The 20,004-nt window shown below is 47.7% G+C and overlaps 1 protein-coding gene across 2 annotated transcripts in view; it reads right to left on the bottom strand.

Annotated features, from left to right (window-relative positions):
• slc38a7 (solute carrier family 38 member 7) overlaps positions 1-15,250 on the bottom strand; it is a 35,467-nt gene extending 20,217 nt beyond the window's left edge. Inside the window, exons 1-4 of one of the 2 annotated variants that reach the window (XM_048546921.2) lie at positions 15,177-15,250; positions 9,155-9,415; positions 6,526-6,724; positions 1,644-1,794 (exon numbers count right to left, since the gene is read on the bottom strand). In XM_048546921.2, the coding sequence (XP_048402878.1) occupies positions 1,644-1,794; positions 6,526-6,724; positions 9,155-9,397 (593 nt within the window). In that variant the 5' untranslated portion in view covers positions 9,398-9,415; positions 15,177-15,250. Of the gene's footprint in view, positions 1-1,643; positions 1,795-6,525; positions 6,725-9,154; positions 9,553-15,176 lie in introns of both variants that reach the window. The other variant, XM_048546920.2, reaches the window with a different exon arrangement.
• Between the last annotated feature and the right edge of the window lie 4,754 nt (positions 15,251-20,004).

The raw sequence follows: 20,004 nt of genomic DNA, 5'->3' as shown, positions 1-20,004 counted from the left end.
GATTGGAAGGCAGGATAGAATAGAATTTGTTTGTAAAATGATGAGGGGGGTGGTGGTGGTGGAGGAAAAGTAAAGTGCATTTTATAGGCTTGGAAATTTTTTTAAAAAAGTCTGTGAGCAGCAGCAGGCACAGAGAGAGATCCTGAAACCAAACGAAACGTCAGCTTTTGTGCTCCTGAGATGCTGCTTGGCCTGCTGTGTTCATCCAGCCTCACATTTTATTATCTATTAACCTAGTCAGCAGTTTTGTTTTGTTATTAGGGCAGCCAGTTTGAATATCAGCTAATTAATTTAAACCAGGTACTTAGAAACTAAAATCCATTTAAATTTAAAATCTGACAGCTTTGACAACCTAGGACCAATCTTATCATGAGAAATTGATAGGTCATCAACAGTACAAAAGAACAGGGCATTTGAAAATCGTTGAGAGCAACTGCCATCTGTCAGAGTTAACAACCAGCAGCCCTAAAGAAAAAAAAAATCACTGACTCTCAGAATTCTCTAAGATCTCCGAAAACCATCACCTGACTAAAGATATAGTGGCACTCTTAGCTAATATTCTTGGTACATGAATTTGATGGAGCAAGGTGCTGCTGACTGAAGATCAGCGAAAAACTCCATAGAACGTAGAACTATGGAGCACAGGAGGCACAGAACATTCCAGAAGACATATCCTGATTGTAATTTCGAGAGACTAAGTTTATTCATTTGGTTTATATAATTGGGACTTAGATTTATTGGAACAGCATACCATCAGAATTGTGTAATTCCAGAATAATTAGTAGTTAAGGGGGAATTATTCAGTTTGTTAGTAGTTTTGTTAATATGTTCACTGTTAGAGTTAGATTATACAGTGGCTGTCAAGAGTTTGTTTTATTTAACCTCCCCTTTATGATTGGGGGGGGGGGGGGGGTGGAGAAGAGGTGAGAGGTAGGTTATACCATTTTTTACACTTCCTTTCACAGATTACACTTCCCTCTGTGTTTCAACTTTAGTTGTTCAGAGGGGAATTGACCTCTGCTTCATAGCAGTTGGGACAATTGATGGTCGTTTGGGAAGGTGAAGCTAGTTTTGTAAGGATGAGCAATGGCTGAAGACTTGTGCCCAGAAAGGCAGCTAAATGGTGTTTGGACAGGTGCACTAAGACAGAGATCAAATTGAGTTGCAAAGAAACAAGCTTGGAAAAGAAACTGATGGGAGGTGAAGGGACAAAAGCTAAAAGATGATGGATTGGAGGGGTGGTGATGGTGAAGGTGGAGGAAAGACAGCTGTGGGGAATTGAAAGTAATAAGCACAGAGCAGTAGACAGGTCTACATTGGTCAGGTAGTTATGAAGAAAAACTCCAGTGAGCTCCTCAGTCTTGTTAAAGGTGAGGGTATAGAAGGGAGTCATGAAAGTTAGCGTGGGGCACCAGTCAATCATCCAGATACTATCAGTCACAGAAACAGTCATTGCATGAGTTTGGAGCTTCAGGGTGAAGGAATCATTGGTGAAAGCAGAATTTGAGACATGGGGAGTACAGGTGACAGCTACAGACATGAGCAGATCTACGATCACTGTGGACTGAGGAGAGAAGAGAGAGAATTCAAGAGTCAGAATTTGACAGGACTGATATCAAAGCATCAATAAACCAAGCACTAACCTGGCATATTTCTGGAAGCCGATCTCTTTGGGGATGGAGAGGGGTAGGATGACCAGGAGTGAAATGACTGAAATGGTGAACTTGCGGTCACTGTACCAGTGACCACTGACTGAAGCATCTCCCTCAGGCGTGTGCATCAATGCCCCAATTACTGCAAAGCAAAGCAAATATTGAGAACCTTTTCCACATAGAACATTGTCATTTCAATGAGACTGTGGAATAGCAGTAACGTCACTAAACTAGTCAGAGCCCATATTAATGTATGGCACAGGTTTGAATCCCACCATGGCAGATGGTGAAATTGGAGTTCAACAAAATAACCTGGAATTTAAAAATAAAGTGAGACTAATGGTGACTATGGACCCACTATCGACTGTTGTAAAAATCCCCTTTAGGGAAGGATATCTGCCATGCTTACCTGGTCTGGCCTAAACGTGACTCCAGACCCATAACAGCGTAGTTGATTTTTAACTAATTCTGAGTACCACTGGGTTATCAGGGATGGACAATAAATGCTGGTCCAGCCAGTAACGCTCACATCACTTGAATGAATAAAACTAAACTCATGCGTTTCTCAAGAGTTGTTGTACACCTGTAGTGCAGTGCCCAGTGGCATCCTGAGCAGATAACCAGATCAATGGTTCATTTTAAACTCTATAGAACAGGGCTTCACTGCACTGGTACTTGTGGACAGTCTGTAACAAAACTCATTTGATACACCCAAAATCAATTAAGATTAAAACCTGGTCATTTGTCATATCATCCAAGCAATCTAACTGTACAAATTGGCAGATACATTTCCATCATTAACATGAACGACGTGGAGCATAAAGTGCTCTGGAATGTTCAGCCACCACAAAAAGCACAATAGAGGGGCATGTCAATTTTTCTTTTGCTATCACAGGAAACATTGCGGTTTCATACAAAAGTCTTCTCAGAAAAGGAGTTGGGAGCTCATGTTGTAGCTGTGCAGGACATTGGTGAGCCCACTTTCGGAATAGTGCATTCAGTTCTGGTCTCCCTGTTATAGGAAAGATATTGCAAAACTTGAATGGGTTCAGAATAGATTTACAAGGATGCTGCCAGGGTTGGAAGGGTTGAGGCTGTATAGGCTGGGGATATTTTCCCCTGGAGTATCAGAGGCTGAGGAATGACCTTATAGAGGTTTATAAAATCATGAGTACAGATAGGGTGAAAATCTAAGGTCTTTTGCCTGGAGTACAGGAGTCCAAAACTAGAAGCCATAGGTTTAAGGTGAGAGGGGAAAGATTTAAAAGGGAACCAAGGGGTAATTTGTTCATGCAGAGGGTGGTGCGCATATGGAATGAGCCAGAGGAAGCTGGTACAATTACAACATTTAAAAGGCATCTGGATGGGTACATGAATAAGAAGGGTTTAGAGGGATAACAAGGTGTAGAGCTGGAGGAACAGAGCAGGCCAAGCAGAGGACCACAAAAGCTGACGTTTCCGGCCTAGACCCTTCTTCAGAAATGGGGGAGGGGAAGGGGGTTCTGAAATAAATGGTGGGGGGGGGGGGTGGGGGGGAAGAGACGGATAGAAGATGGATAAAAGGAGAAGATAGGTGGACAGGAGACAGACAGGTTGAAGGGGTGGGGACGGAGCCAGTAAAGGTGAGTGTCGGTGGGGAGGTAGGGACGAGATAGATCAGTCCAGGGAGGACGATCAGGTCAAGGGGATGGGATATGGTTAGTAGGTAGGAGATGGGGGTGGGGCTTGAGGAGAGAGGAGGGGGTAGATGAGAGGAAGGACAGGTTATGGAGGCAGGGGCGAGTTGGGCTAGTGTCAGGGGAGGGGAGATTTTGAGGCTTGTGAAGGGCTACAGGGTTACCAAGCAGAATATGAGTTGCTGTTCCTGCAACCTTCGGGTGGCATCGTTGTGGCACTGCAAGGAGGCCCAGGATGGACATGTCTTGTGAGGAATGGGAGGGGGGAGTTGAAATGGTTCGCAACTGGGAGGTGCAGTTGTTTATTGCAAACCGAGTGTAGGTGTTCTGCAAAGCGGTCCCCAAGCCTCTGCTTGGTTTCCCCAATGTAGTGGAGGCTACAACAGGTACAGCGGATGCAGTATACCACATTAACAGATGTGCAGGTCAACATCTGCTTGATTTGGAAAGTCTTCTTGGGACCTGGGATGGGGGGATATGGGGGAAGGTGTAATACTTCCTGTGGTTGAAGGGAAAAGTTCCAGGAGTGGTGGGGCTGGAGGGGAGTGTGGTGCAGACAAGGCAGTCACAGAGAGAGTGGTCCCTCCGGAAAGCAGGTAAGAGTGGGGAGGGAAAAATGTCTTTGGTGGTGGGGTCAGATTGCAGATGGCGGCAGTGTCGGCAGATGAGGCGTTGTATCTGGAGGTTGGTGGGGTGTTATGAGAGGACGAGGGGGATTCTGTTTTGAATATTGCAGGTACGGGGCGTAAGGGATGAGTTGCAGGAAATGCGGGAGGCACAGTCGAGGGCGTTCTCGACCACTGCGGAGAGGAGGGGGTGCGGTCCTTGAAAAATGAGGACATCTGAGATGTATGGGAGTGGAATGCCTCATCCTGGGAGCAGATGCAGCAGAGGTGAAAAATTGGGAATAGGGGATGGCATTTTTGCAGGAAGGTGAGTGGAAGGAGATGTATTCTAGGTAGCTGTGGGAGTCGGTGGGCTTGAAATGGATATCGGTTTCTAGGTAGTTGCCAGAGGTGGAGACAGAGGGGTCCAGGAAGGAGAGAGAGGTATTGCCGATGGTCCAGATGAACTTAAGGTTGGGATGGAAGGTGTTGGTGAAGTGGATGAACTGTTCGAGCTCCTTGTGGGAGCATGAGGCAGGGCCGATACCGTCATCAATGTAACGGAGGCAGAGGTGGGGTTTAGGGCCAGTATAGGTACGGAAGAGGGATTGTTCCACGTAACCTACGAAGAGGCAAGCATAGCTTGAGCCCGTGCGGGTACCCATGGCCACCCCCTTTATCTGTAGGGGGTGGGAGGAATTGAAGGAGAAATTGTTGAGGATGAGGAAGGGTTCGGCTAAACGGATGAGGGTGTCAGTGGAGGGGAATTGGTCGGGCCTTTAGGACATCTGTATGGGGAATGCAGGTGTATAAGGACTGGATGTCCATGGTAAAGATGAAGTGTTGGGGACTAGGGAATTGGAAGTTTTGGAGGAGGTGGAGGGCACGGGTGGTGTCACTGATGTAGGTAGGGAGTTCCGGGACCAAAGGGGAGAAAATGGAGTCGGGATAGGTGGAGACAATGGGTCGACCAGGGCAGTCAAGTTTCTGGATTTTGGGAAGGAGATGGAAGTGGGCAGTGCAGGGTTGGGGAACAATGAGGTTGGAGGCTATGGGTGGAAGGCCAGCTGAGGTGATGAGGCTGTGGATCGTTTGGGAGATGATGGTTTGGTGTTTGGGGGTGGGGTCATGATCAAGGGGGCAGTGGGTGGTGGTGTTGGGAAGTTGGCACCTGGCCTCAGCGACGTAGAGGTCAGTGTGCCATACTACAACTGCGCCTCCCTTGTCCGCGGGTTTGGTGGCAAATGAGCCTAGATTAATTTAGGATATCTGGTTGGCATGGACAAGTTGGACCGAAGGATCTGATTCTGTGTTGTACACCTCTATGACTCACAGTGAAACAAGACTTTGATTCTTCGAAACAAACTGCAACACCTGCTCCTGTCTCAGTTCTGCACAGCCAGCAAAATGTGTACCTCATTTTCAAACTGCCAACCTTTACCCAAGTGATAAATTAACAGAATTGGATTATTAAACCTTGATCTGAATCTGACAATGGCACAACAAAGCATAGTTTACAAGAAGCTAAGGGCTTGTTAATAAGTGTTTCGTTTAACACTGGGTAACTGATTAAAGTGTTTTCAGTTTCAAAGAAAATGTTAGAAATGTTTAGCAGGTCAGTCAGCATCTGTACAGACAGAAACAATTGACAGTTTTAGGTTGGTCAACCAGATTTTGAGCAACTAATTCTAGATATATAAACTGTCTACGAGAACAGGTCAGAGGCTTCGAATATTGCTGTGAGTAACTCACCTCTTGACTCCTCAAAGCCAACCCACCATCTACAAGGCAAAAGGCAGGCATGTGATGGAATATTCACCAGTTGCCTGGATAAGGGCAGCTCTAATAACACTCAAGCAGCTCATCCAAAGCATAGCAACCAATTTTAGCAGCTCGTCCATTATTTTCAACATTAACCCTTCTGTCACCAACACAGTAACAACAGTATGCACCATCTACAAGATTCACTGTAGCAATTCACCAGGGTGGCACGGTGACTCAGTGGTTAGCACTGCAGCCTCACAGCACCAGGGACCTGGGTTTGATTCCAGCCTCGGGTAACTGTCTGAGCAGAGTTTGCATATTCTCCCTATGTCTGTGTGGGTTTCCTCCGGGTGCTCCGGTTTCCTCCCACAGTCCAAAGATGTGCAGGCTAGGTGGATTGGCCATGCTAAATTGTCCGTAGTGTTCAGGGTGTGTGGGTTATAGAGGGATGGGTCTGGGTGGGATGTTTCAAGGGGCGGTCTGGACTCCACACTGTAGGGCATCTAACCTAAACGTTCCTTAGCTGTGATTGCTACCGTCTGGAAGGACAAAGGCAATATGGGTGTTTGGGAACAGCAGCGACTGTAAGCCCCCCCCGCCCCGCCACTTCAAGCCAGACATCATGGGACTTGGAAATAGATTGCTGTTCCTTCAGTATTGAGGTCAAAACCCACAACTGCCTCCTTAATGGCACTGAGAGTCTACCTGAACTTACAGGTGAACCCATTGCATTGTCCAGTCCCTGCACCATCTCTCGAGAACTACTGACCACAGCAACGCTCCCTAGCCCTGTCTAAAAGTCTAGCCCGCCACTCCACCATGACTCACTCTTATCCAGCTGATCTCCAATGATGATTAAGAAAGCGATGCAGGTGCCAAAGGTGTAAATAGCGATGAGGATGTCACAGACAGTGCCTATCACTGGCCCGCAGGCTGCCCTCACCACCTCCTGATAAGTGGTCTTGCTGCTGACCTGTGAGCAGTAGGCCAGAATTACCAAGCCAGCGATGATAAACAACACTAAACACTGCAAGAGAAACAAAAGGGGTTCACTTTATCTCACGTGAAATCCATCTGGTGAAAGTAGAAGCATTTGAAAATACATTGTTCAGTACAAACACATGAAGCACCGACGAGAAACTGTCCCTCCTAATGTAAGGATTGATAACTGGAGGATACAGATTTAGCATAATTGGCAAAAGAACCAGATGGGAAAGAGTTTGAAAAAACTGCAGCATTGGTTAGTCTAACCATGACCATATCTTTCTCAGCCTCGGGGACTCCTCCATGCCTACATCCCTGTGAACTCTCCATTTCCCAGCTCCAGTTTCCATCCCAGATCTATTATCGGGAATATGCCCTCCTGAAGTCCTTCTACCTTTAGCTGTTCCATAAAGCTTCCTTTTCCCAATCAGCCTTTTGGTCCCTATTGCTCATGGAGATCAATGTCACTTTATTTTTCATGATTTCTTGGCATGTGAACATCCCTAATCAGCTTGGAAAAGGTCATGGTGACCTGTCTTCTTGAACCACTGCAGTCTACATGGTGCAGTACTGCTAGGCCGGGGGCAGGGTGCAGAAGAGTTCTAGGGTTATGACCCAGTGACATTGAAGGCTCAGTATTTAAGGAAGGATATACATGTATGGCAGGCAGCACAGAGAAGGTTCATTACATTGGTCCCAGGGAAGGTGGGGGTTCTTACCCCACGATGAGAAAATGAGTTGGGACGAGATTTTCCAGAATTGACAGGATAAAGCTGATCCTCTTGAAACATACACTATTCTGAAGCAGGAATACTGAGACCGTTTCCCCAGTTGGTGAATCTAGAACAGTATAAGAGGGTCAATCATTTGGGACAGAGATCAGGAGAACTCTCTGGACTCAGAGTGGTAAAATCTTTGGAATTCTCTGCCCTGGAGAGCTGCAAGATTGAACATATTCAAGGGAGAGATAGATAGAAAGTTTATTTTTTTATTTAGGAAATTAAGTTCACTACCCCGTTGTCTCTCAAAGCCAAAGATCAGCCATGAGCATACTGAGTGGCAGAGCAGGACCAATGGGCTGAATGGGCCACTCCTTCCCTAATCCATATGGCACAGCATTATACTTCAAAGACAGGTTAAAATTCCCATGAAACACTTTGGGATATTTTGTTATGTATTGCTGACAAAAACAAAAGACATTTTGTCTTTTACCCATTAGTATTGCTTGCTAACTGTCCCAATGTGAAGGGAAAACAAAATTTATACCACACAAGATGTCGTTTCCCCCATTATAGTGGTGTTTCTTACAAACTGTCCCGAGGAGTGTAGGATGAATAGCTTCAATAAAAATCTTCCTCTCACCCATCCCTTCCTCCCACCCCAAGCCGCACCCCCATCTACCTACTAACCTCATCCCACCTCCTTGACCTGTCCGTCTTCCCTGGACTGACCTATCCCCTCCCCACCTATACACTCTCCACCTATCTTCTTTTCTCTCCATCTTCGGTCCGCCTCCCCCTCTCTCCCTATTTATTCCAGTTCCCTCTCCCCATCCCCCTCTCTGATGAAGGGTCTAGGCCCGAAGCGTCAGCTTTTGTGCTCCTGAGATGCTGCTGGGCCTGCTGTGTTCATCCAGCCTCACATTTTATTATCTTCAATAAAAATGCGTTGGCTTTCATCACTACTGAATTCCCATTCTATCAAACAACAATTTTACTGCATTAAAAGGTGTTAATACAAATACAAGGAGCGGTCATGTGCCCTCTACATGCTCAGCAACGAACAGATAGGATGGCTGGAACACAACTTCAAGTGAAAGTGACTCTGCCCGTAGTAAAGATACTCCTGTGGCTCAGCGGTGTCAAACGATTCGATTCCAGCCTCGGGTGGCTGTCTGCATGGAGTCTGCACATTCTCCCTGTGTCTGTGCGAGCTTCTTCCTACAGTCCAAAGATGTGCAGATCAGGTGGATCGGTCATGCTAAATTGCCCTGTGGCATGCAGGCTGGGGAAACTGGTTATGGTTAACATGGGATTACGGAGATAGGGTGGGTAGCGAACTCAAATGGCCTGCTTCCACACAGTAGGGATTCTATTAGTGAGCCTTCTCTCCTGTAACTTTGACTGCCATTGCTGCTCTAAACGTGCTTGCTGGAAGTGAGGTGGCAGCAGAGGACAGATCGGACCTTCAGCAGGGCTGCCACAGAGAACATCACCCAGATCACTGACCATCTCAGGCATTAGCACGAGGAGTCAGCCAAAACACAGCAGGCACCAAAATGCCCCTCAGAATTCTGAGCCCAAACCTCCGCCTCTGAATTACTGGGACTGTTTGGAGTAAGGCTCGATGTTGCAACTTCAGACTTGGGAAGCTAAGTACTGAGATAAACAAAAGATGGGCTCCTGCACGCCACTAGCGCTGACATTCCATTAGTGGGACTGACGGGCATAACACCCGGCTTCTAACACCTCACCAGCTGCAGGACGATGCCGGTCACCACTCCCCCAGCCACAAAGAAAGCGTAGGGAAAGTTCAGCAGCCCGGCGCCAAGGGCGGCATTCACCACGATGAACACAGCCCCGTGGGCTGGCGTGCCTCCTTCCCGTTTCCCAACACGGCTTGCCGGATTCTGCAGCAGACTGGTCTTCTCCTCAGCCTCTGGGTTCCAGTTCCAATCCTGTTGGTCTCTGTTGATCGTGGCTTCACAGAACGCCATCGCCACACAGACAGAAGACTGGAAAAAGAGAACCACAGCCTCAGCACTTAGTCAGCCATTCTGTGAGGCAAATGACATCAAATCCGAAACCTTTGAATCATGCACAGAGAAGTGAAAAATACGGACTTCCTCTTCGCTTTGCTCAGACTCAGCATCTAAAATAGAGACAGAGAAAATGAAATAAGATAAATTAAAACAAAGAACACCGTGTATAATGATCTATATACGGAATCATAGCGTAATAGAGACACACAGCATGGAAACAGACCCCTGTCCAACTCAGCCATGCTGACCAGATATCCTGAATTAATCTCATTCCATTTCCTAGACTAGGCCCATATCCCTCTAAATTCATCCTATCGATATCCCCATCCAGATGCCTTTTAAACATTGTAATTGTACCAACCTCCACCACTTCCTCTGGCAGCTCATTCCACACAGGCACCACCTTCTGTGAAAATGTTGCATCTCAGATCCCCCTTAAATCTTCCCCAACTCACCTTAGCCATCAAGATTTGGACTCTCCTACCCTGGGGAAAAGACCTTGCCTATTTACCCCATCCACGTCCCTCATGATTTTATAAACCTCTATAAGATCACGCCTCAATCTCCGATGCTCCAGGGAAAATAGCCCCAGTCCCATTCCAGCCTTTCCCCATGGCTCAAACCCTCCAATCCTAGCAACATCCTTCTAAATCTTTTCTGAACCCTTTCAATTTCATAACATCCTTCCTAGCATAAGCCTTCCTTTCTGCTAGTGTAAACCTGGCTCAGTGGAAGATGCAGTCACCTGATAGAGCATCCAGCCAAGCCTCTCTTTGGAGAGGCGGGGGATGAACAGCTGAAGCAGGATGATAACCATTGCAGAGCTGAGAGGGTACAGCACTGTCAGGGTGTGGTGCCATCTTCTGGAGGTGACAAAACCAAGGCTCTGTAAAAGGTTACAGAATCACCAAAGTGTTAAGGCACAGAAGAGGGGCCATTTGGCTCCCTGTCTGCACTGGGTCCCCAAACCAGCACGATGACTTTGTGCCACTCGCCTGCCTTTTCCTTCTACCCTTACATACTTTAGCAATCATTAATTCCCTCTTGAATGCCTAACTGAACCTATATCCAAAACATTTCCAGCTAGTGTACTGCAGACCCAAACCACTCAAAGTATAAAAGTCTTTCTTGTTCTACATTTGCTTCCATCACAAAATCACTGAGTGTGTCCTCTCGTTCTTGATTTTTTTAAAAAAAACATTCACTCATGGGACTTTGCTGGCTAGGCTAGCATTTATTACCCATCCCTAACTGAAGAGTCAACCACATTGTTGAGAATCTGGAGTCACATGTAGGCCAGACTAGGTAAGGATGGCAGTTTCTTCCCCTAAAGTTCCCTCCATACAGCTCTGGTCACCACACTACCAGAAGGATGTGGATGCCTGGAGAGGGTAAAGAAGAGGTTTACCAGGGTATTGCAAGGTATGGAGGATTTTAGCTATGAAGAAAGCTTGGATAGACCGGGTTTCACTGGAACACAGGTGGTGGAAGTTTATAAGACCTGATAGAAGTTTAAAAGACTGTGAATGGCACATCCAGACAGGAAATTATGAGGCTTTCCCCACGCTCCCAACCCCACCCCAAAAGGGTGGAGGGGTCAATTACAAGCGGAGACAGGTTTAACATGAGAGTGTGGGGGAAAAGTTGAAAGTAATGTTTGAGGCACATTTTTCACACAAAGGGTGTTGACTGCATTGGGGGTGCTGCCAGAGGTGGTGGTGGAGGAAGCAGACGCAATAGCAGCATTCAAGTAGTACCTGGATGAATACATGAATCGGAAGGGGATAGAGGGATACGGATCCTGTAAGGGCAGTTTTAGTATGGAAGGACAAAATGTGTTGGTGCAGGTTTAGAGGGCCAAAGGGTTTGTTCCTGTGCTGTATTGTTCTTGTTCTAATTCTAAAGACCCCACAGTGCCCCCCCATTTCTCTTTACCCCACAGCCTCCATTCCCCTCTCCAATTCCTTCACTAAAAAAACCTAGATAGGTTTTTCTGACAATCAACAATGAATTCATGATCATTGGACTCCTAATTCCCAGTTTTTTTTGTATATTTATTTTAAATTCCACCATCTGGCATGGTGGGATTCAAACCTGGGTCCCCAGCACAATACCTGGGTCTCCAGATTAATGATCCAACAATTATACCAATTAAGCCATCATCTCCCCTAGATCCTGTTGATTGGGAATGTATTTTTCTCATCTATCTACTTTAACTAGCCCCTCATGATTTTGAAAACCTCTATCTGATCTTGTTTTCGTCTCCCCATTTTCAAGTAGAGCAGTCCCAATCTCTTCAATCTATCCTCATAACTGAAGTTTTTCAGCCCTGGAACCATTCTTGTGTAAATCACTTCTCTCTCTCCCCAGCACAACCACATTCTTACTATAAGATGGTACCCAGAACTGCACTCAATACCGAGGTCCAACAAGTATCTTATACAAGTTCAACACCACTTCCTTGCTCTTGTACTCTGTTCTTGTTAGTAAAGCCGAGGATACCCGATACTTTACCAACCACTCTCTCCACCTAAAAACTGAAATAACTGTGGAAACTGTAATTGAGGAACAAAAACAAAAGTTGTTGGAAAAGCTCAGCGGGTCTGACAGCATCTGTGAAAGAAGAAACAGAGTTAACATTTTAGGTCTGATCAGAATGTTCTGAGGGGGGGGTCACTGGACCTGAAACGTTAACTTTTTTTCCCATTCACAGATGTTGCCAGACCTGAACTTTTCCAGCAACTTTGCTTTTGTTACTCTCTCCACTCTTCTTGCCACCTTCAATGATCTATGCACATATACAGCCAGGTCCTTCTGCTCCTGTACCTCCTTCAGAATTGTTCTTTATTTTGTGCTGTCTGTCCACTCTCTTATCAAAATGCATCACCTTAGACTTCTTTGCCTCGAACTTTATCTGTCTGTTCCACCAACTCATTGTGTCCTTTTGGAGTTCCACACTGTTCTCCTCAGAGTTTACAATCCTTCTTCTGCAATTTCATGTCATCTACAAACTCTGAAATTGTCCCCTCCATACCAAGTAGATAACTTAATAAAGAAAAGCAACTGTCCAAACTATGACGCCTGGGATCTCCACTATAAAAATTCCTTAAGCCCAAAAACTCTGTTTCATATCACTCAAAGCAATCGTATTTCCATGTTGGTACTTTTTATTTCAAGAGCTATAATATTCCACACAAGTCTGTTGTGAGGCATTGAATCAACTGCCTTTTGAAAGAACATGTACTCGACATCAACAGTATCAACCCTTTCAATTAGCTTTTCAAAAAAGAAAGGTACTCCAGCAAGTTACTTAAATATGACCTCCTCTTGAATGTGAGGTGCTACATTCTGGTGGAGCAAATCAGGGCCGGACTTCTACACTTAATGGTAAGGTCCTGGGGAGTGCTGCCAAACAAGGATCTGGGGATGCAAGATCATAGTTCCTTGTTCATAGACAGGTTAGTGCAGGTGGCGTTTGGTACACTTGCCTTTATTAATCAGTGCATTGAGTATAGGAGTTGGGAGGGCATGTTCTTTTATTCATTCACAGGATGAGGGCATCGCTGGTTAGGCCAGCACTTATTGCCTATTCCTAGTTGCCCAATGGAAAATTAAGAGTCAACCCCATTGCAGTGGATCTGGAGTCAAACAAATGCCAGACCAAGTAAGGATGGCAGTTTCCTTCCCGAAAGGACAGTGAACCTTCAGAGTTCACTAGGGTCCTGGGGACCGCTTTGCAGAACACCTCCACTCGGTTCGCAACAAACAACAGCACCTCCCAGTCGCAAACCATTTCAACTCCCCTCTCCCATTCCTCAGACGACATGTCCATCATGGGCCTCCTGCAGTGCCACAATGATACCACCCGAAGGTTGCAGGAACAGCAACTCATATTCCGCTTGGGAACCCTGCAGCCCAATGGTATCAATGTGGACTTCACCAGCTTCAAAATCTCCCCTCCCTCCCCCCACCGCATCCCAAAACCAGCCCAGCCCGTCCCCCTCCCCCCACCGCATCCCGTCCCCCTCCCCCCACCGCATCCCAAAACCAGTCCGTCCCCCTCCACCCACCGCATCCCAAAGCCAGCCCAGCCTGTCTCTGCCTCCCTAAACTGTTCTTCCTCTCACCCATCCCTTCCTCCCAATTCAAGCCGCACCTCCATTTCCTAGCTACCACCTTATCCCGCCTCCTTGTCCTGTCCATCTTCCCTGGACTGACCTATCCCCTCCCTACCTCCTCACCACTCCGCTCTCCACCTGTCTTTTCTCTCCATCTTCGGTCCGCCTCCCCCTCTCTCCCTATTTATTCCAGAACCCTCACCCCATCCCCCTCTCTGATGAAGGGTCTAGGCCCGAAACATCAGCTTTTGTGCTCCTGAGATGCTGCTTGGCCTGCTGTGTTCATCCAGCTCCACACTTTTGTTATCTTGGATTCTCCAGCATCTGCAGTTCCCATTATCACTACTACCTTATCGTGTAGTGTCCTTGTCAATATTTAACCGTTTACCAACATTATCAGAGAATCTAACAATTAGCACACTGCAATGCACTTACTGGTTGCAGCATTTCAGTGACTACAAATTAAAAGTGATGTGGTTTCTTTGAGGTAATACCGTGTCAGTAGAGCATGGCCTGAATACTTCCCTCGATAGTTGCACACACAAAATGTACTGCAAAGATTGGATTATTGTTGAGATAGGTGTCTCAAAGTTCATTAAAACTATGTACAGTGATAGAACATCTTTGCAGCCTCTGTACTTACATTACTACTGCATTATATACAAAGTTGACTGGTTGATTTACTGACAGTTTAATTAACTAAGACAATAAAGATGGAGACCTTTTATACCAGTGTCACATGCCATGACAGCAACCAACTGCTTTAAAAAGGCACAAGAATCTTTTAGATTCACACAATATTACATCCTGTTGACTTAGTTATACAGCACTAAGATGAACGAAAGGAGCCCCTTTCATTAAGTTATCTTTCTTTCAGATTAACACAATTGAGCAAACATCCACAGTATTAGCAGCTGAGCCACTGAAACGTAAGCAGCGAGAGCCCATCCCATCGCAGCTTGTGCAGTGGGTACTAGGTGTCAGCAATATGCACCCTGTTCAACTCAAACAAATAACGTCCACCGGGCTGCTCCGATCTCCCTGTGACACCTACAACAAAATTCTGGGGATCTGAAGTATCAACAGAAAGCCTGGGAGAAACTCACCTGGCAGAAACTCAGCATCTGCGGAGAGAGCAAGAACAGAGCCAGGTTCCACCCCGAGGAGTCAAAACCAGAACGAACTGCGGCTGCTGTAAACCGGGATCAATGGCAGAAGTTGCTGGAAAAGCTCAGCAGGTCTGGCAGCATCTGTGAAGAAAAAGGGTCACCTGACCCAAAACATTAACTCTTGTTTTCTCCTCCCGGCCAGACCTGCTGAGCTTTCCCAGCAACTCCTGTTTTTCGTTCAGTGAAGAGTGACTGGGCTCACACTGCAGAGTGTTCCCAGCAGTTTCCATCAGGACAACATTAATAACAGCGACCACCGATTCACCATCTGATCAGGAGATGTGACGGTATTTTGGGGAGAGGTGTTTATTACCCAGCTCTGAGGAAATGTCTATCAGCTCTCCTTAAAACTCAAAGCAACAAACAGACCCCCCCCCCCCCCCCCCCCAACCAACAAAGTACCTAGACCCAGTTGGCGCCCATGGCCCACTTACTGCCTTCCATTACCTGCAGGAGACTCCCTGGAGCCGGCTCTCTCTCTCTTCGCCGCCGCTGTCACATGACTCCAGGTCTTTCCCCCTCGTGACCGGATTTAATGGCCAGGGTCTGTCGCGGGGCACGCCGGGAGTTGTAGTCCGCCCCATCCGCTCAGGCCGTGAGGCTTCCCCCGGCGGCCGGGAAAAGTCAGTGCGGCGTTGAGTCCTCGTAATTTCCTGGTCCTATTCCCTCATTCAAATATCTGCTCCTATTCCCCTTTCTATCAAATACTTCAGGGATGCACAGAGATGGGAGTAGGGTCAGAACACAGTCTGGGCACATTACACGATGAGACCTCAGGAGCAGAGTTGCATTATTTGACCCATCTCCTGAATGTAGGTGGAGTTATGGGGCTTGGGGCTTCAAATCAAAACGGGAGAAAGACCCCAATAAAATAAAGAACTGCGGATACTGGAAATTTAAACCAAAACAGAAACTGCTGGAGAAACTCAGCAGGACTGAAGAAGGGTCACTGGACTCAAATCGTTTTCTATCCACAGATGGTACCAGACTTGTGAATTTCCACAGCAATTTCTATTTCTGTTTCAGGCAATGACATCTCTAGTTTTCCTATTCCTTCTATTTACACTTAACTTTCTCATTACCATAAGTCTGTAAACAAGCCCGGCTCCAGTTCGCAGTTGCAACAGAAGAAGAGGTTGTGGGATGGCATGAGAAGGAAGGTGAGGGAAAAATGAAATGGGAACTGTTAAGGCATTCAACATCTCAGGCTCTCTTCTCACCTCCCCAAGAGACAGCCTCCCATCCACACTCAGGGCCATCGGAGCAAGGCAATGGGCAGCATGTCCCCACATCTGTCAGATGGTAGATGTAGGATTCATAGAAACAAGATAATAAAATGTGAGGCTGGATGAACACAGCAGGCCAAGCAGCATCTCAGAGGCACAAAAGCTGACGTTTCGGGCCTAGACCCTTCATCAGAGAGGGGGATGGGGTGAGGGCTCTGGAATAAATAGGGAGAGAGGGGGAGGCGGACCGAAGATGGAGAGAAAAGAAGATAGGTGGCGAGAGATAATGGGAACTGCAGATGCTGGAGAATTCCAAGATAATAATATCAGAGATAATGGGAACTGCAGATGCTGGAGAATTCCAAGCTAATAATATCAGAGATAATGGGAACTGCAGATGCTGGAGAATTCCAAGATAATAATATCAGAGATAATGGGAACTGCAGAGAGTATAGGTGGGGAGGTAGGGAGGGGACAGGTCAAGGAGGTGGGATGAGGTTAGTAGGTAGATGGGGGCGCGGCTTGGCGTGGGAGGAAGGGATGGGTGAGAGGAAGAACAGGTTAGGGAGGCAGAGACAGGTTGGACTGGTTTTGGGTTGCAGTGGGTGGAGGGGAAGAGCTGGGCTGGTTGTGTGGTGCAGTGGGGGGAGGGGACGAACTGGGCTGGTTTAGGGATGCGGTGGGGGAAGGGGAGATTTTGAAACTGGTGAAGTCCACATTGATTCCATTGGGCTGCAGGGTTCCCAAGCGGAATATGAGTTGGTGTTCCTGCAACCTTCGGGTGGCATCATTGTGGCACTGCAGGAGGCCCATGATGGACATGTCATCTAAAGAATGGAAGGGGGAGTGGAAATGGTTTGCAACTGGGAGGTGCAGTTGTTTGTTGCGAACTGAGCGGAGGTGTTCTGCAAAGCGGTCCCCAAGCCTCCACTTGGTTTCCCCAATGTAGAGGAAGCCACACCGGGTACAGTGGATGCAGTATACCACATTGGCAGATGTGCAGGTGAACCTCTGCTTAATGTGGAATGTCATCTTGGGCCTGGGATAGGGGTGAGGGAGGAGGTGTGGGGGCAAGTGTAGCATTTTCTTCGGTTGCAGGGGATGGTGCTGGGTGTGGTGGGGTTGGAGGGCAGTGTGGAGCGAACAAGGGAGTCACGGAGAGAGTGGTCTCTCCGGAAAGCAGACAGGGGTGGGGATGGAAAAATGTCTTGGGTGGTGGGGTCGGATTGTAGATGGCGGAAGTGTCGGAGGATGATGCGTTGTATCCGGAGGTTGGTGGGGTGGTGTGTGAGAACAGGGGGATCCTCTTTGGGCGGTTGTGGCGGGGGCGGGGTGTGAGGGATGTGTTGCGGGAAATACGGGAGACGCGGTCGAGGGCGTTCTCGATCACTGTGGGGGGAAAGTTGTGGTCCTTGAAGAACTTGGACATCTGGGATGTGCGGGAGTGGAATGTCTTATCGTGGGAGCAGATGCGGCGGAGGCGGAGGAATTGGGAATAGGGGATGGAATTTTTGCAGGAGGGTGGGTGGGAGGAGGTGTATTCTAGGTAGCTGTGGGAGTCGGTGGTCTTGAAATGGACATCAGTTACAAGCTGGTTGCCTGAGATTGAGACTGAGAGGTCCAGGAAGGTGAGGGATGTGCTGGAGATGGCCCAGGTGAACTGAAGGTTGGGGTGGAAGGTGTTGGTGAAGTGGATGAACTGTTCGAGCTCCTCTGGGGAGCAAGAGAACGCCCTCGACCGCGTCTCCCGTATTTCCCGCAACACATCCCTCACACCCCGCCCCCGCCACAACCGCCCAAAGAGGATCCCCCTCGTTCTCACACACCACCCCACCAACCTCCGGATACAACGCATCATCCCCTGACACTTCCGCCATCTACAATCCGACCCCACCACCCAAGACATTTTTCCATCCCCACCCCTGTCTGCTTTCCGGAGAGACCACTCTCTCCGTGACTCCCTTGTTTGCTCCACACTGCCCTCCAACCCCACCACACCCGGCACCAGCCCCTGCAACCGCAGGAAATGCTACACTTGCCCCCACACCTCCTCCCTCACCCCTATCCCAGGCCCCAAGATGACATTCCACATTAAGCAGAGGTTCACCTGCACATCTGCCAATGTGGTATACTGCATCCACTGTACCCGGTGTGGCTTCCTCTACATTGGGGAAACCAAGCGGAGGCTTGGGGACCGCTTTGTAGAACACCTCCGCTCAGTTCGCAACAAACAACTGCACCTCCCAGTCGCAAACCATTTCCACTCACCCTCCCATTCTTTAGATGACATGTCCATCGTGGGCCTCCTGCAGTGCCACAATGATGCCACCCGAAGGTTGCAGGAACAGCAACTCATATTCCGCCTGGGAACCCTGCAGCCTAATGGTATCAATGTGGACTTCACCAGTTTCAAAATCTCCCCTTCCCCCACCGCATCCCTAAACCAGCCCAGTTCGTCCCCTCCCCCCACTGCACCACACAACCAGCCCAGCTCTTCCCCTCCACCCACTGCATCCCAAAACCAGCCCAACCTGTCTCTGCCTCTCTAACCTGTTTTTCCTCTCACCCATCCCTTCCTCCCACCCCAAGCCGCACCCCCATCTACCTACTAACCTCATCCCACCTCCTTGACCTGTCCGTCTTCCCTGGACTGACCTATCCCCTCCCTACCTCCCCACCTATACTCTCTCCATCTATCTTCTTTTCTCTCCATCTTCGGTCCGCCTCCCCCTCTCTCCCTATTTATTCCAGAACCCTCACCCCATCCCCCGTCTCTGATGAAGGGTCTAGGCCCGAAACGTCAGCTTTTGTGCTCCTGAGATGCTGCTTGGCCTGCTGTGTTCATCCAGCCTCACATTTTATTATCTCGGATTCTCCAGCATCTGCAGTTCATAGAAACAAGGACAGTTTGCAGTTGATAAGGTATCAATCACATTGCCAGCATTACTGAATGTGGAATTGTAAATGAATCCAAAAAATTATTTAAACCCTGCTTTACAATGCCATCTCTGACTTAGCATTGCAATCTCCGCCTGGACATCACTGTTTAGGAGAATGGAATGACCCAGGGTGCAGGACCAGAAGAGGGTGTGAATGTGGTGAAAGGCTTTTTGAGTGGGAGTGATTTGTGTTTGCAGTGGCTGAGTGTTGAGCCTGTGTAAGGACACTGAGGGTCTGTCTAGCAGTCAGCTGAGCAGCTACAGGTAGCGTGGTTGGGTCAGGCTCTGCCGATGTTGAGCAGACTGTGCTTTCCTCCCCCTCCAGTTCCTTCTTGTCGTGCATGATAATTTCCGAAAGCCTTGCTAGTGTACATCAAAACCCCTTCCCACAGATAACTACCCGATGGTGCCCAGAAGGCACTTTGCCTGCTTCGTGAGTGTAGTCAATGACTCCCTGGACTGTGGGGATCCAGAGCTGTTGCAAACATGAGCTTCCTCCTGTGTCAGACAGAACTAGGCAGTGTCAAAATAGAGGCCTTAGCAAACATAGTCACCTCACGGAGATATATACAGCAAACCTTTCTTTTTGAAAGCCGGTTCTAATGGGACCAGCAGTGTGCCGGTTGATCAAGATTCTGCATAATCTATGAAAAAACACAGACTTAGTAATAGAAACGCAATGCAGGGGATTTACACATCACTTGTATTTTATTTACAGCATAAATCACTTAAAAAATGGTGTAACTTTGCCTTACTTAAAACTTACTGGTGGAGAGGCTTTTCATTCCAACCCCCAACTGACGACTCGAACATTGCGATAAGAAACCTTGGATATTTGAGGTACTTAATTTCTGCTGGTTTATTGAATGTGCCAGTTCATACACCAAGGATGGTAAAGCCACGGTCATAGAGCTGTACAGCATGGAAACAGACCTTCTGGTCCAATTCATCAATACCGACCAGATATCCTAAATTAATTTAGTCCCATTTGCCAGCATTTGGCCCATATCCCTCTAAACCCTTCCTATTCATGTACCCATCCAGATGCCCTTTAAATGTTGCAATTGTACCAGCCTCCACCACTTCCTCTGGCAGCTCGTTCCATACATG

This window comes from Stegostoma tigrinum, chromosome 16, assembly GCF_030684315.1.
Source record: "Stegostoma tigrinum isolate sSteTig4 chromosome 16, sSteTig4.hap1, whole genome shotgun sequence".
Classification (NCBI taxonomy): domain Eukaryota; kingdom Metazoa; phylum Chordata; class Chondrichthyes; order Orectolobiformes; family Stegostomatidae; genus Stegostoma; species Stegostoma tigrinum.
This window is presented reverse-complemented; position numbering and strand designations above follow the sequence as displayed.